This window comes from Oryzias latipes, chromosome 19 (genome assembly GCF_053564925.1).
Source record: "Oryzias latipes strain Hd-rR chromosome 19, Olatipes_Hd-rR_3.1".
In the NCBI taxonomy this organism is placed as follows: domain Eukaryota; kingdom Metazoa; phylum Chordata; class Actinopteri; order Beloniformes; family Adrianichthyidae; genus Oryzias; species Oryzias latipes.
In genome coordinates this window covers 14,630,040-14,644,613 of record NC_136255.1, presented here as the reverse complement: position 1 = coordinate 14,644,613, position 14,574 = coordinate 14,630,040, and the positions used below count along the sequence as shown (strand labels likewise).

Sequence of the window (14,574 nt, the reverse complement as noted above, 5' to 3'; positions counted from 1 at the left end):
GGCTGTAAGAAGCTTTGTGAAGTAACACTTTTCTGCTCCATACTCACAGATTAAAGGCGCCAAAAATAAGTAGCATGTGTGTTTGTGTGCATGTCCTTGCTGTACTGATGGGAGTCCATCAAGTTTGGATTTACAGTTTTAAAGCATAAGCTGTTATTTTTTACTGTGGCTGACTGTTGGGTTTCCCAGCTTCAGGGCTTAGACATGGACACCATCATGTTGATTTAAAATGTAACCCAGCAGCTCCTCGTTGACAAACACAAATCAAATGAAAACTCATTATTTATTTTTCTGAGACCTCCAGTAAAGATGACTCTTTAAATTTACAACTTTAGTTGTGGACAATACAAGCAAAGAATTTTATTTTGAAATTATCACTGTAAAATCTCATGGGGACTAAAATTGTAAAAATGCTGCAGGGTAGCATGTCAGGATGAGAGACCACAGCTCCACAATGTGGTGCATCTTTGAACTACGTCTTAGTCTGTCTTCAGAATCCAGTGTCACCCAGCCCTTAAGATTTACAGAACTATAAACGCGTCCATAAATTCTGTAAAGTTATTATATTTTTGCACAAGTAGAAACTGTTGCTCTGATTGCAAATGGTGGTGATGACATGGGTGGCATAGAAGGAAACACGATGACAGCTCATGTGAGTGGTGTCTATTTTTATTCACAAAGATCTGTGGAAAAGAATCACAGCTAGACATAAATGTTATTTTTCTGTATCATTTTATGAGAAATAGAATCTAAAAATCACACTTATTTATCACCAAAATAAAAGTACTTCTCTAAATAATGTTAGTAAAACTGCTTTTATTTTGTCATCATCTGCTAAATACATTACATGAACTTGGAAACCATCAATCAGATCAGCATTTTTTACTTTCACCTGACATTTTTTCCTGCATACCCCATCGCTGTTGTCATTGCCATTTTTATCAATACACATTCTTTTGTTCCATGTTGTGTTCAACAATTGTTTTTCCAGACGATATTTACAGAACTTCACTCTAGTTTTCCTTTTCCACAAGCTCATCTACAATTCTTCAACATTTTAAAAGTGTCCACACTGAATTTCCTTCTTCAAACACAGTGTTCCTTTATTTTTTAACTCCTCCAGGAGTTGTAATGTGGAAAGACCCACTCCAGTCATCTTTTGTTTGTATTTTCAAAGCATTCCCGGTGGTCTTTTAATTATGATGATTTTTAGCCATTTTTAGGGCGAGTCTTGGCGTGGACCAACCCCACCCCCCTTCCCATCACCCTACTGTTTACACGCTCTCCTGCTAGCTTACAGCGCCTCAGAACCCCCAAACTAACATTACTGGCGCAATAAAAATGGGGAGCAAATTGGAGCTATCCAGCTGCACAGCTTTGAGCCAGATACCAGCTCAGACGAGGAAAACAAAGACGTACATGGATCCATTTGTCTGCAAGTGGATGCATCTGAATGGGCGGAGCAGGGAGCTTGTGGCCCACCCAGTGTATCTTCTACGTCACAAATAAGCAGAGGTGGGTAGAAATGGGTTACAATTACTCCATATCATTTACCTAAGTAATCGTTTTGGGTAAACTGTACTTGTGAGAGTCGTCTTATTACAACATACTTTCTACTTTTACTTGAGTACATCTCTGAGAAGAAAAATGCGACTTTCACTAGTACACTGGGCCTCTTGCTGCTCGTTGCCGTTACTTTTAACTGGAATATAATATTAAAAGCTCTTTTTCAAACTGCATTTTTTTCAACTGCTATTAATTCACGGAGATTTGAATGAAGAGATACTCAGAAATGCAATTTAAAGCTTAATTTTCTTTACATGTGTCCTCCATCATTTAGAAAATGCCACAAGAACATGCATTTTCATTGGAGCAGGTAAAGTATCTTGCATGTCAGGGTAATTTTAAAATCTTGTAATAAACCGTGTCTAATGGATAATTAGATAATTATTGGAAGTTCTAAGAGATATACAGTAGTTTCCCTAAAAAGCTCCTCTGTTTTCAAAAATAGTCTATTTTTCCCCACAGGATGCACCGTGAGCTGTGGATCCTGGACGCCAAACACAAGGCTGGAGGCCCAGGTTGGAGGTGCTGAACCTTGGCCTGGGAACCCTGGTGGGTTGAGTGCTTCTGGATACCTGCTGAGAGGCTGCACCAGGGCAAAGAGGACTGAGATTCGGGGCACTTTTAAACTGCTTATTTGCCTGTGAAGTGGTTGAGGAATTAGGAGAAAAAGTAGGAAGGGGGTGTGTGTTTGCAACAGGACCAGAGGAGAAAGTTGGGAGTTTAGGGAGTGGGGCAGTTGGGGCTGGGGGTCGTGAGGAGGACACAGGGGAAGGAATCCACTGAGGCTGAGGAGCTGGAGAAGGAGATTGGTGGTGCTGGTAAGGTGTGGCACCAGGAGTTAAAGGAGGAGAGGTCACCTCGGAGCGCCTGTATGGTTCTCCGAGGGTCGTTGCTGATCGAGGCACAACCACTTTGAGGGTGGGGCCTGTGGCCATTGGAGGAGGTGTGGAGAAGCGCTTTACCTCGTAGATTCTTGCTGTCTTCTGAGGAATGCCTGTGGGTCCTCTGTGCTGCTGATGGTTGGAGGTGTCCTGAGGAACCCCACCACCATAGCTGAAGAGCGAGGAGTTGAGCTGGTAGGGTTGATGGCTCATTATGTCCACAGGCTTAATGCCCACTTTTTGGCCTTTCCTTTTGCTCGTTTCAGATTTCGCCACCTCGGGTTTCTTCTGAGCCTTTAGAGGGCACGAGGGAGACAAAAGAGGGTTGTAGTTAATGGGCGGCGGCGCTCGGATGTTTGATGAGTACTTCCATGTAGCTGGCAGTGAAGGTGTGGGTGAAGGCTCTCTTGTCTGAGTAGGAGAAAACGGTGCTGGTGCAGCAGATGGACAACGCTCCACAACGTACCGATCCATCCTGCTCTGCCTTCGCGCAAACAGCTGGCCTCCTTTTCCTGCGAGCTGGGGCACCTCAGGTACCTGGGGTTTGGGAGCTACAGGAGGTGGCTTGTGTCCTTGCTGAGCTTGCATAAAATTACAAGCTTCTGCCCCCAGCCTCAGCCAGTCCTCCTCTGGCCCTGATTCATGCGCAGCCTCCCCACTGGGCACAGCTTCAGCAGCAAGGGTCTTCCCAGAGCCTCCATCCATATTCTGGACCATGGACATCAAGTCAGGATTGGGGGAAACATCTTTGCTTTGGAGCGCAGTGAACATGGGCTTTTTGCTGCTCCGGCGGCGTGCTTCTTGAAGGATGCCAGAGCGAGCAGCTGGGACAGAGATGCGCTGCTCACGCATTGAGATTGAGTCGGTGGCGGGAACCTGAGGACTCACTGCAGCTGTGGGGTTGATATAAGGATTGGCAGATGGAGGGGGGGAGGCCGGTGTGGTCAGAAGAACAGGAAAAGATCCCTGGATCCCACATGAGGATAGATTTGGTGTTAAAACAGGAGTTGAAACACAGGTGGAGGAAGGATGGTAAGTAGAAGCTGGGGCGGAGAGGGGCAGAGCATTTGATGGACATGCTGGAGACCCTTGTACTACAGATGGTGAGTGGGGGACAAAGGGTGAAGGAGGGACACTTTTCTGAGTCGTAGGCTGAGATAATGATGCTGAAGACTGAGGGGAGGGGGGTGAAAGAGATGAGTTTACAGTGGGGGTGGTGTTGTTTCTTGGAGGGATATATAGAGAGGTGCTAGACATTGTTCTCCTTGCATCAGCCCTCTGAGGGTGTTGAGTTGGTGAGATGGTCACCATGGATACCGCTGCCACAGGTTTGGTTGCCATGGTTATCGGAGTGGGTTTGGGTTGGGGAGGACGAAACATCACAGAGGTTACGGATGCACGTGAAGGGGTTGAGCCCTGGGAGAATGGGCGGGCAGTGCGGTTTAGAACGCTGGCATTAGAGCCGAGGCTGGCGTTTCCGTGCACGTCTGCGTTTGAGCTTGGAGTGAAGTCAGCAGCAGGGGGAGAGAGGGAACTACTCTGAAGTCCATTTTGACTTCTAATGGGTGTCTGAGAGGGTGGGCTTAGGACAACACTAGCTCGACTGACAGACACGGACTCCACACTGGTGGGAGCCAAAGCTAGAGGTGACATGTGTACAGGGTGGTTACTGACAGGCTCCTTTGTGACCCTGCTCTCCTGTCTTGAGCTATGATTGGCTGAGCTCTTTGACCCTTCTAAACTTTGATTGACAGAAGACAAAAGTTGTGGAGTTTGATAATCTAAGATGTCCACCTCTGTGCTGTCATTGAAAATTGATGGAGTTGTTGGTGTAGTTGAAGGGCAGGCAGAGCTCTTCTTCTCTAGCAGTTCAAAATAACCTGAATCCCAGGTGGGGTCAAAAGATGCTGAAAAATCCTCCTCATCAACTTCTGAACCGCTTAAGGCTGAACTTCCTCCCTCTTCCTCTGTCTCCCCTTCTGTGTCCCCTTCTGTCTTCCTTTCTCTTCCTCCCTCAGCTTTGCCAAAACAGGTCAGAGTGTACTTTTTGGCTCTCTGCCTGCGTTTCTTGAACATAAGAACCCCTTTTGAGTTTGGGTTGGGAGCATCAGTCAGCAAAGATGCAATGGAGCGGCATTTAGTGCGAGCTTCCTTCACTTGTTTCTCTACGGCGCTCTCTCCACGTTGCAACTCTGCAAGACAAGAAAAGAATAGAGAAAAATAGAAAGAAGGGTAGGAATGCATGAGAAACCAGAAGAGGGAACTAATAATGAGTTACAAATTATCATCAGCGTGATAGCTCTTGTTGGCTGCAGGTAGCTGCTGATTTATACTTTATTATCCCAGCGAGGGGCTTTGCCGTTGACAGACAGCAGAGCGTGTTTTGGATTTAGAACAAAGAATTCCTCCTGCTCTACAGAGTTGAGTCACACAGTCCAGAAAGGTCAGATCACCCTGTCCTTACTTCTCAAACTGTGCTTATGTTGTTTGGGCATTTGTAAGTTGCAGACACTGAGTGATGTTATAGTGAGACTAAAGAGAGACAAAACAGGAAGGGAACATTTATCTGAAAAAGAAAATCCCTAGAAAGTAGTAAAATTATCTGTCCAAACAGAAAAGAATTTTTACTGAACAAGAAATCTTACAATAAGTTATGTTTGTCTGTGCTTGTGCGCAAGGGTGCTGAAGTCATACTACAAGCTAAGTTGTGCTGATTGTTTGCTTGTTTTATTCTTTTTTTGGTCTTTTTCTCTCTCTTATTGTATCTAAGCATTTGATACCAAGGACTCTCTTGACAAAAAACAAGATGTTGCATCTCAACAAGCTTCTCCTCATGTTTAAATGTTTTTGATAAATAAGATTTCAAAATCTGGAAACAAAGAGTTCTACACAAGCATTCAAAAGGCAAAAATGAGCTAAAAAAAACTAACTAACCGTAAGACAGAAATACTTCAAATTGAATGTTATACAGCCCAATAATAAGTATTTTGTGCTAGGTCCAAGCCCGTGTTTGTATTTTTGGAGCGTTATGTATCTAATTGTAGTTCATTTTGATTACAGTGATAAAAAAAACTAATGACTGCAGTGGACCATAATAAGTGGAAATGACTAATTTTAGAACAATAATGTAAACAAAATGAGAAAAACGATCTTAGTACAAGTTGGCCCATCTTGATAACCTAATAAAATCTCAAATAAGCACTTCTTCTTATTACATAAATCTACTTTTTTTGTCTCCAAATTATTTACACAGAATGACAGTCTTGTCAACAATTATTTAACTTTAAAGTAAGACGCCTAAAATTGAACCAAAAGTTCAAATCAAGCAATTGGAGTTCTTTTGAGTCTTACATCAAGTTTTTCTTTTTTCTCAAGAGTATAGAGCAAAAAGCATTTTGACTAATTTTAATAATAATTTCCCAATTTCTAGATTCTTACGACTGAGTTTCAGGGCCAGTTTACAAAATTTTTTTTTAAATTACAGCTTTAAATCTCGTAATTCACCTTTTTCTTTTGGTGGTCCTAAAACTCTGTCGTAGATTGTAGCTCTTAATGAGACAAAAAATACTCTAATTTTTAGAAAAACTCGGAAAGGTTTACAGAAAAGATACATTTAAAACAACTGATAAATATCTTTAATGTCTAAAAACAAGGTTTTCAAATCTTTGCAAGTATCTCTCAGGTTAAGGTAGTTGATCCTCAATTGTCATGTGTTGACTCCTGCTGTTTTTAGGCATTTCATGAACACTACTTGACAGAAATGTCAACAAGCTGAAGCCTCCCATTGTTTTGTCCATTTATTCCAAACAGATGCTTTTATCATTAAATGTCCATGTAAAATAATGGAGCGACAATGTGTGTGCAACAGAATAAGCTCAAGTGTGATTGTATCTCTACTTGATCCAGGGGCTATTTGAATCTTTTTAGGGTCTTGGCTCTCCTCACACAGATATTACCACTGTAGCTATAAACTGATAGTTCAAGCAAGCAGGCAAGGACACTAAGGCAAAGACCTTTTATAGCTGCTATTAAGTGTAGTTTGATATTTTCATTTAAACTTTGATTCAAGCCACACACAGAAATAATTCTTCCATTCTTAACCCTTTGATACCCATCGATTGCAATATGGATCAAACCACTTTAGCTCCAAAATTACTTTAACTGAACATCTAAGCAAAAATAAAAGTGATTTTTTTTCTTAGCTGGAAATAAATTCAGGCATCACAAGGTTAATTTTTTGAAGTAAACTATAATCCCAACAAAACCCGATTTAAGGTCAGTAATTAAATGAACTGTAAACTAAATGGTATAAAAAACAATCGAACTATGGATAAATGTAGGGATCATCACTGCAAAGAGTGACATCTGTCCTCAAAGTGCTTGTGAATTCTAACAAACCAGCCAAATAGCAACTATAATTTGACAGATTTATTTTCTTTAGTAGCACATTGAGATAAACTTGTATTTATTCTTTAAGAGCCACTTGTATGGAAAAAAACATTCACTGGACTTAAAGTGGCGTGGCAACAAATCCCCTCCCGGATCTCCTGCTGGCAGCTGTTTGTGGGGTCACAATGCATCAAACACAACATGAGTAACGTAACTTTGCTATGATTACAGTTGATAACACATCTGTAGAGCTAAAATCCCACATGATGAAAATCGTTAAAAATTGTATTAAGGTAATTTTTTTGGAATTTCTAAGTTTGACTTTGCCTGATATCAAAAATCCAATCATTTACAGATGTAATGTTTCTTACCTGCATAAACAGTGTGTGTGACCGCGTGTCCACCTCTGTCTGGACATGGAGGAGATGTGAGGTCCCTCATTTCACATCTGACTGTGTGTATGTGCCCTTCACCTCGCTCAGACCCTCCCACACTCAACCTATCAGAGCTCAAATCTGCTCTGCGCCGAGACCCGTTTAGTGTCCGTCTCCCTGCTCCTCTTTTAGGGTGCCGCCCATGTAAAGACTTTTGTCTGGCAACCCAAACCAACGCATGATGTCAGCCCTCTATTCCTGTCTGTATGACAGCCATCAAACACCTGTCTGAGCTCTGTCTCTCTGTCATAGCCACATAAAGAGGGGGAGACCCTCACCCCAGGACTCTCAGCTGTTGACTTTTATGTTTCTAAGTGTGTACAAGTTCCTGCTGTCGGTTAGGAGTGGATCCATTACTATGTGGTGAGAGTAACACGGCAAAAAACAGGGAATCAAACTGATTTGTGTGTTTGTATTTTTTTTTGTTACATTGTCATAACTCTTGGTTGACTATGATGGGCCCAATAGGGGTAAGGGGAATATTTGTGATGGTCCAATGGTGGGAAATCTATTATTTAAGCTAATGGTTAAATTAAAGGTAGAGATTTGATGCGAAAAGCAAAAAGCCTAAAATAAGGGTTTATTTGATATCTAAATTAAAAAATATTAATAGAAACATCTTTAAAACACACAACTTTAAAAGCTTTTTTGTGTGTTTGAAATATGAGAAAGATCACCACAACTACTGATGGGAAAGGTCTTTTCCTACAGAAAAGTTTTTCAGGCATGTGGGCTCATGTTCTTGATGACAGATCATTTATTACCCCAACTTTTGCTCCTCTAAAACAGAAACACTGTCATGCCATAGATATTCAGGGAAATCACCGGCATCCTCATTGAAATGATTTATGCTAACAAAAGTCTTTACATTAAGCCTATATGACCATTGATATCAGATTTGGAACATGCATTTCTGAGACTCCTATCTCATTAGTTTGTTCAAAATGTTCCCATAACTTGGATCATGTCTTCTGCCTTGTAGTTTATCATCATTCCACTAGAGGCAGTAGAAGGGTTTTCTGCTCATTTCAACATTTCTGCTTTCAGTAAAACTCCAAACACTTTTGGCAGAAAAGGTTTGGCTATTTTTTTACAACTTTAAGGTGAGAATAACTCATCTGTTGTTATTCATTTTTTAAATAACTATTAGCTGTATTAAAAATTGCAAAAATTATTATTTTGTAATACATTTACACCATGGTAAAATGTCTCAAATTTGAGACAGTGGGTAAATAAGGTGTTTTTTTCTGACCCTTTGAGTCAATATGTTAGCATCTTAAACTAACATTTTTTTACACATAAACTTACCAAATCACCCAATGAAGCATAAATATTACAATCATACTTTTGCAAAGTATTTTTGTGACTTTCCTGCCAGAGTCTAAAAGACATCCTAATAATAAAAAAAATATTTAAAAAAGTTTTCTGTCAACTGTTTGATTTAGTGGGCTTTACAGGGTTCGAGAAGTTGAGGATTTCTGGCAAAAAATGAAAGACGCTGATACCGAACAAGTATGTAAGCTTTTTTTTTATTTTACTCTTACTTTACCCAAGAACAAAGCAATTTGACTGCAAAAGTGGAATTTTTGGACAGGAAAGAGAAGCTTGTTTCAAGAAAAAATGTTTTATAATTTTGTCTTGGAAGAAAAATAATCTTAGCAAGAAAGTTTTTCAGTGGCAAAATAATCTTATTTTAAAGATTAAAGATCTTTTTGGCCATTTTATTATATCCCACTGGCAGATTTTTTTGTTTGTATAAATAAAGTTGTTTTAAATTTTAAGAATTTCAAATTGTTTTTCCTGCGTATTAAAACCTAATTTGCTAAAGCGGATTTTTGGTTTTCTTAACTCAAACTATTACAGCTTCCAAGACCAAAACGTGGCCCCAATCAAGAGTCTCCTTTCAACCAATTTAACATTTTAATGATAAAAACCTGAGACAGTATCACTAGATTTACAATGAATGAATACTGCAGCTGATTCATATCCAGTGATTGAAGGGCTGCTGTGGCCCAGCATGTCAATCACAAGCTTCAAATAGCTATAAATACCCTATCAGGGAGCCAAATGCCAGGAATACTGCTGGATGACACAGACTGCTGTTTCAGGGGACCTAAGAGTGGAAGTGGGGGCAGTGAAATACCTCTGTTGGCATCTAGTATATATCACCACATCCCAACCAGCTTGTTAATGTAAATAGAGCGCTCTTTATCTTTCAAAGGATGTAGGACAGGTTTTGTAATGTTTGAGTCTTGTTTCTCCCTCCTCCTGGTCCATCTGTTGCTCCCATCAACTCTTTAAACTTTTTTTTTGGTTACAATACATGTTATTAGTTCTTTCCTTCAAAATAGTAGGTACATCAAATGTAAAATTGGTTACTACTAAATGATTTTGTCGTTCAAAATCCTTAATAAAAAAAATGTGCGGATGTCACAAAATGCTGCTCTTTTCACAATAGAATGAAAACTGTATTGGAAAAAAGAAACAGGCCTGTTTGCATTCATTTTTGCAGGACAACACAGATATTGTCAGTTTCTTTTTTATTATTGTTTGCTGTTACGGCTTAAGAAATTGAAAAAAAAAATGAAAGTAGTTCTTGGATGCAATTATGCAACAACTTTTTTGCTTACTTTTTTATTTTTTTGTGCTAAGGCCTGCCACAAGTTTTCACAATTTTCACTTGTTCTCATTTCATTGTGCACTTTCGAATATAGTACTATAAATTCATTGAACTTAGTTTTTCTTTAGTTCTGTAGTTTCTGTGAAATCTTCAAGACTGAATGGGAAGGGCAGAATTTAGATTTTCAAATTATTGCAACAATAAAGTCTCACTCTATTCGTCTTTAAATCTATTTTTAAACCAGTCCCAGTGGTCTATGAATTATGATTATGCAGTTTTTTGCCAAAATCCCCAAACCTTCGTCGTTTTTTAGGACATAGTTTCTGCAAAGTGGCAGGAGTTTGTCTTTTTTTTTGTCTGCTCCTAATTCACAATGATTTAAACAATGTAATACTCAAAATTTCTATAAAGTGGGTCTTTAACATTTACCACGGGTTTTCATAGAGGCAGCGCTTGTTTGTAGGTCAGGAGCAAACCCACAGTGGAAGCCAAATGTCAGTGTGCTTCCTTCATTACAATACTGCCCCCTAGTGGTACCATGTTGATACAGCTGGTGTTGAATTGAACGCCTCATCTGACACTAAACATTTCAAACGCAACTCCACCCCTTGATAAAAATATCTATGTGTATATATCTACTCACTTGCTTGTCGAGCTTTGTCCATGTAGGTGGTGGAGAGTTCCTCACTCACAGGGCTCTGCTGTGGCCCCACCATGGGCACCAGATGGTTGCCAAAGCCCAACACCAGAACATCTTTCGCTCGTTCTGGAGACACTAAAGGTGGACAGGTCAGTGGAGTGCAGCCTCCCACCTCCTGGAAGCCACTGTCCCCCTCCCCTTCTCCATCCACAATCCCCAGGTCTGGGGTTGGGGTGAGTGTGTGGGGGGTTGGTGTGTTTGGGGTCTGTGTGGGTGTGTTCCACTCTTTCTGGGCGGGCAGGTAGATGATGTTTCTACGGGGGACACCGGGAAGACAGAGGCTATTCCACTGGTCCTGCATGGAAACTCCTGGTTCTGTAGCACTCTCATAGCTTAAAATAAAAACAGAACAAAAGTCATCAGAGTGGAAACTTCATATTTCTACATTTCCTGGATAGAGGACATCAGGTCCCCTTACCCGCTCATCTCAGAAGTCTCCTCCTCGTTGTCGTCATAGCGCGCAGGAGACCTTATGTGAGGAGGTGTGCGTCGTTGGCGTCGCTGATGAGTGTTGGAGCGTGTGTCGGCATCGCTGTCGGTTTCTCCATAGTAAGCCTCACTGTCTGGGGGGGAGGTAACACCCCTGGGTATCTCAACGGGTGTGAGGAAAGAACTAATGGAATTCAACGGGGTCACAGGAGGAGACCCAACTCTCAGGGAGGATTGAGGCGATGCAGAGCTACCAGCGTAAGAGGAGGAACGAAACTCTGAAGGAATCCTGCAAACAAATGCAAAACATCTGACAGTTTGTGGGACATGTTGACAGCAGAGCTGAAAGATCGGGCAATGCGGTGTAACTGCACGCATCCTTGATCTGACCTTTTGACTTTCAGCTTCAGCGTGGCGCTCTCTGAATCTATCAGCTTCATGGCCTGAGCATGGCTGAGCTCTGCACACGTGTGGTCGTCAATAGAAACGAGCTCGTCTTGTTCTTTCAGTCCTGCTCGGCACGCTTTGCTGCGCTTCCGAACCTTGAGAGGAAAGGAATCCCTCAATCACAACGAAGTAATTTAAGTGATCATATCAGGGGTGGGAAAACTGGGGCCCATATGTGTGTCATCAGACTGGAATAAATTACATTAATAACCCTTAATAATGTCTTATTTTCCCTGTAATTCTGGTATCTCTCCATAGATGACACCAGGTACAGAAATTTATTCTCCATCCATGTAGTGTTGGAAGATTTGTTATTTGTCTGACAGTAATTTCTGCAAATGTCTAATGATTTACTTCCGCTCTGCAGAAACTATGTCCTAGAAAACCAGACAGATTTTTCCGATTTTGTCTTTAAATCACAATTAAAAGGCCACTGGGAACGCTTTTGAAGAGCTCAAAAGACAATCGGAGTGGGTCATTAAGACCTAAAAGATCTTTTTGGTCACGTTTATTCATTACCACTTGAGAATATTTCATTAAATCCATGATCTTTCATACTTGATGGGGGGTCAGGTCATTTAAGGGAAGCTGCGCTTTCTTGTCCAACAGCTTCCCTCTAAAAGTATAAAAATAAAGCTATTCTATGTAGACACAGTAACACACACTTCACCTCGATAAGGCAAAAAAAAAAATGTTGAGTGCTTTCAAGCACCTACTGCAAGTATTAGCCATTATCAGCAGCCTATCTCTTAAGATAGTTATTGCTGTGCCCTGTCACACCAGCAGGGTCAGAGCAAGCTATTTGTCTCATTCTTTTTTTCCCACACACTCATATGAACCCTGCACAGGGAACAGGGAGCATCAGCAGAGAGGGGGTTTGAGCAGCTGCATCACCAGTTCAGAGCAAAGGGGCATGTCTGTCATTCACCACCATGTGTTCCCAAGACTCCCAAAATAAAACCCCGCAGAAGAATCAATCACATTCCTCGACGGACGGTTGGAAAGACACGCACTTTAACGTGACGGAAAATACGCAAAAGTCACAACGTTGTGTTTAAAATGTAACTGGAAGACACAGGGAATTATTTAGGTGTGTAAAAAAAAAACTAAATAAATTTAGCTTTTTCTATGTCCACCTCTCTTTAAACTATTCTAATCCTGCATTCCAAGCCAGGCTTATCTAAACTTTAAGCCCACATAAACCCATGCTCAAATTGCAGGATACACACAACAAAAAAGAAGTCCACACCAGCCCAGCTTCCAAAAGAGGTGACCTTATCCACTTAAAAGTCCTGGATTAAAAGTGACTCCTGGTGCCAGAAATGTCTTTACTGTAGAGGTCCTGACAGCTTGAGAGCGAGCCGTCATCTTTAGCATCAGTGTGGGCAAGACCCAGTCTTTGAAGAATTTCTATCAGAAAGAGAATTTTTAAACTAGCAGCAAATATCTAAAATGTGTTTTGAGCCGGGGATAAGAAATCTGAAGTATAAAAAGGTGTGACAACTAATCAGCCTTTAAATTTCACGCTGTTCCCTGACCCAGAAACTCAAGCACAGAAGGTGATATTAAATTAAATTGGACCTTAGCCCAAAAATCTCAATTTCGATTTTGTTAAGTTTGTTCAATTTATGTATTTTGTAGAGATGTAAAGATACGTTTTGCCAATATCAGGTATCTTTTAAAGTAGAATAAAAGAGAGGCAAAATGAGGGCTTATTTGTGAAAATATTACACCCAAATGAAGTAATTTTCAAAATAAGATGTTGATTTCAGGTATCAAGACCTGAAATTTGTCTGCAACACATCCATTCAAAGACCGGCTTTAAACATCTCCCTCCTACCTTTGCTACCTGTAGAGGTTTGTGCTGCTCTGCTCCTCCTTGCAGTCTAAAACCCCACGGCGCTCCTCCCGTGAGAGACACCTCGATCTCCTCAGCTACCATCCCTGCTTCCAGGCCACCGTAAATTTTGATGTGTTTTAAATGGTCTTCTGGTCCTTATATTTTTGTTTTGCCCTTCTCAACTCTTCCTGAGTTTCAATGACGGCTTGTCGGTGCTCCCCCCTGATTCCTCCACCCATCGAGAGACAGAGGGAGGCGGAGATTTTAGAAAGCAGCATGGAATGGTGTGGGAGATTTTAAGAGGGGGAGCTCAAGTGTGTCTCTGACTGGCTCTATCTTTCAATGCTTTCAACACTTGCTCTGTCAGTCTCATGCAGCACGCAGAGCAGGGGGTGATTATAGATATACAGTCCAGAAATAACCAACAGAACCTAACTCTATTTAACCCCCCCTGGCCCCAGACTATTGATAGTAATGGAACAATTTCAATTATTTTTCCTTAAGGAACAGTTTCAGGGAAGAATGAGAGTTTTCATACAGAACAGAAGTACACACATCTATTTAAGCATAATATTTTCTGTATGTCTTATGCTTTTTATGGTTTTGACATTTGGACCTCGATTCTGTAATAATAAATTCTATTCTATTTTATTCTATTCTATTTGAGGTGAAATAAATGATGCAATAGTTAATTGACAACAAATTAGAAGATTTTTTAGCAGTTTACTTTTAAAAATAACAATAATATAGTAGACATAGAGTTATGTTATATTTTTATAGTAGGGGTGTAATAAATAATTAAGTTAATCAATGAATCAATTTATATTCTTACAACAAGATCGCTCTGTCTGAGGCAAGTTGTCATTTAAATCGGCCTATACCATTTACAGTGTGGTAGAATGTTCTAACAATGTTCCCATTGGATTATTTTGATGTGAAAAAACAACAGTGGGTTGACCTTTTCCTTCCTTCCTTCCTTCCTTCCTTCCTTCCTTCCTTCCTTCCTTCCTTCCTTCCTTCCTTCCTTCCTTCCTTCCTTCCTTCCTTCCTTCCTTCCTTCCTCTTCCTTCCTTCCTTCCTCTTCCTTCCTTCCTTCCTTCCTTCCTTCCTTCCTTCCTTCCTTCCTTCCTTCCTTCCTTCCTCTTCCTTCCTTCCTTCCTTCCTTCCTTCATTCATTCTTTCATTCATTCATTCATTTCTTCCTTCCTTCATCTTCTATTCAGGGTCACTGGGGCCACCGGAGCCTATCCCGGCCACTTGTGGGCGAA

At 40.8% G+C, this 14,574-nt stretch overlaps 1 protein-coding gene across 1 annotated transcript; it reads right to left on the bottom strand.

The window, feature by feature from the left end:
- Window positions 1-653: 653 nt before the first annotated feature.
- Window positions 654-13,634, bottom strand: LOC101157330 (synaptopodin 2-like protein). The gene is made up of 5 exons (XM_011488289.3): window positions 13,307-13,634; window positions 11,410-11,561; window positions 11,009-11,308; window positions 10,534-10,922; window positions 654-4,639 (listed from the first exon to the last, which is right to left on the bottom strand). Exons 1-5 carry the CDS (start codon window positions 13,406-13,408, stop codon window positions 2,013-2,015), a joined length of 3,570 nt encoding a protein of 1,189 aa, XP_011486591.1. The 5' UTR covers window positions 13,409-13,634; the 3' UTR covers window positions 654-2,012.
- Between the last annotated feature and the right edge of the window lie 940 nt (window positions 13,635-14,574).

What these genes read in the sequence shown, in the direction of transcription:
- LOC101157330 (XM_011488289.3), bottom strand. Translation starts at nt 13,408, where the DNA reads ATGGTAGCTGAGGAGATCGAGGTGTCTCTCACGGGAGGAGCGCCGTGG. An exon ending in CTGAAGCTGAAAGTCAAAAG is followed by an intron (nt 11,309 to 11,409) that starts GTCAGATCAAGG and finishes ATTTGTTTGCAG; the next exon opens with GATTCCTTCAGAGTTTCGTT. An exon ending in GAGACTTCTGAGATGAGCGG is followed by an intron (nt 10,923 to 11,008) that starts GTAAGGGGACCT and finishes TTTTATTTTAAG; the next exon opens with CTATGAGAGTGCTACAGAAC.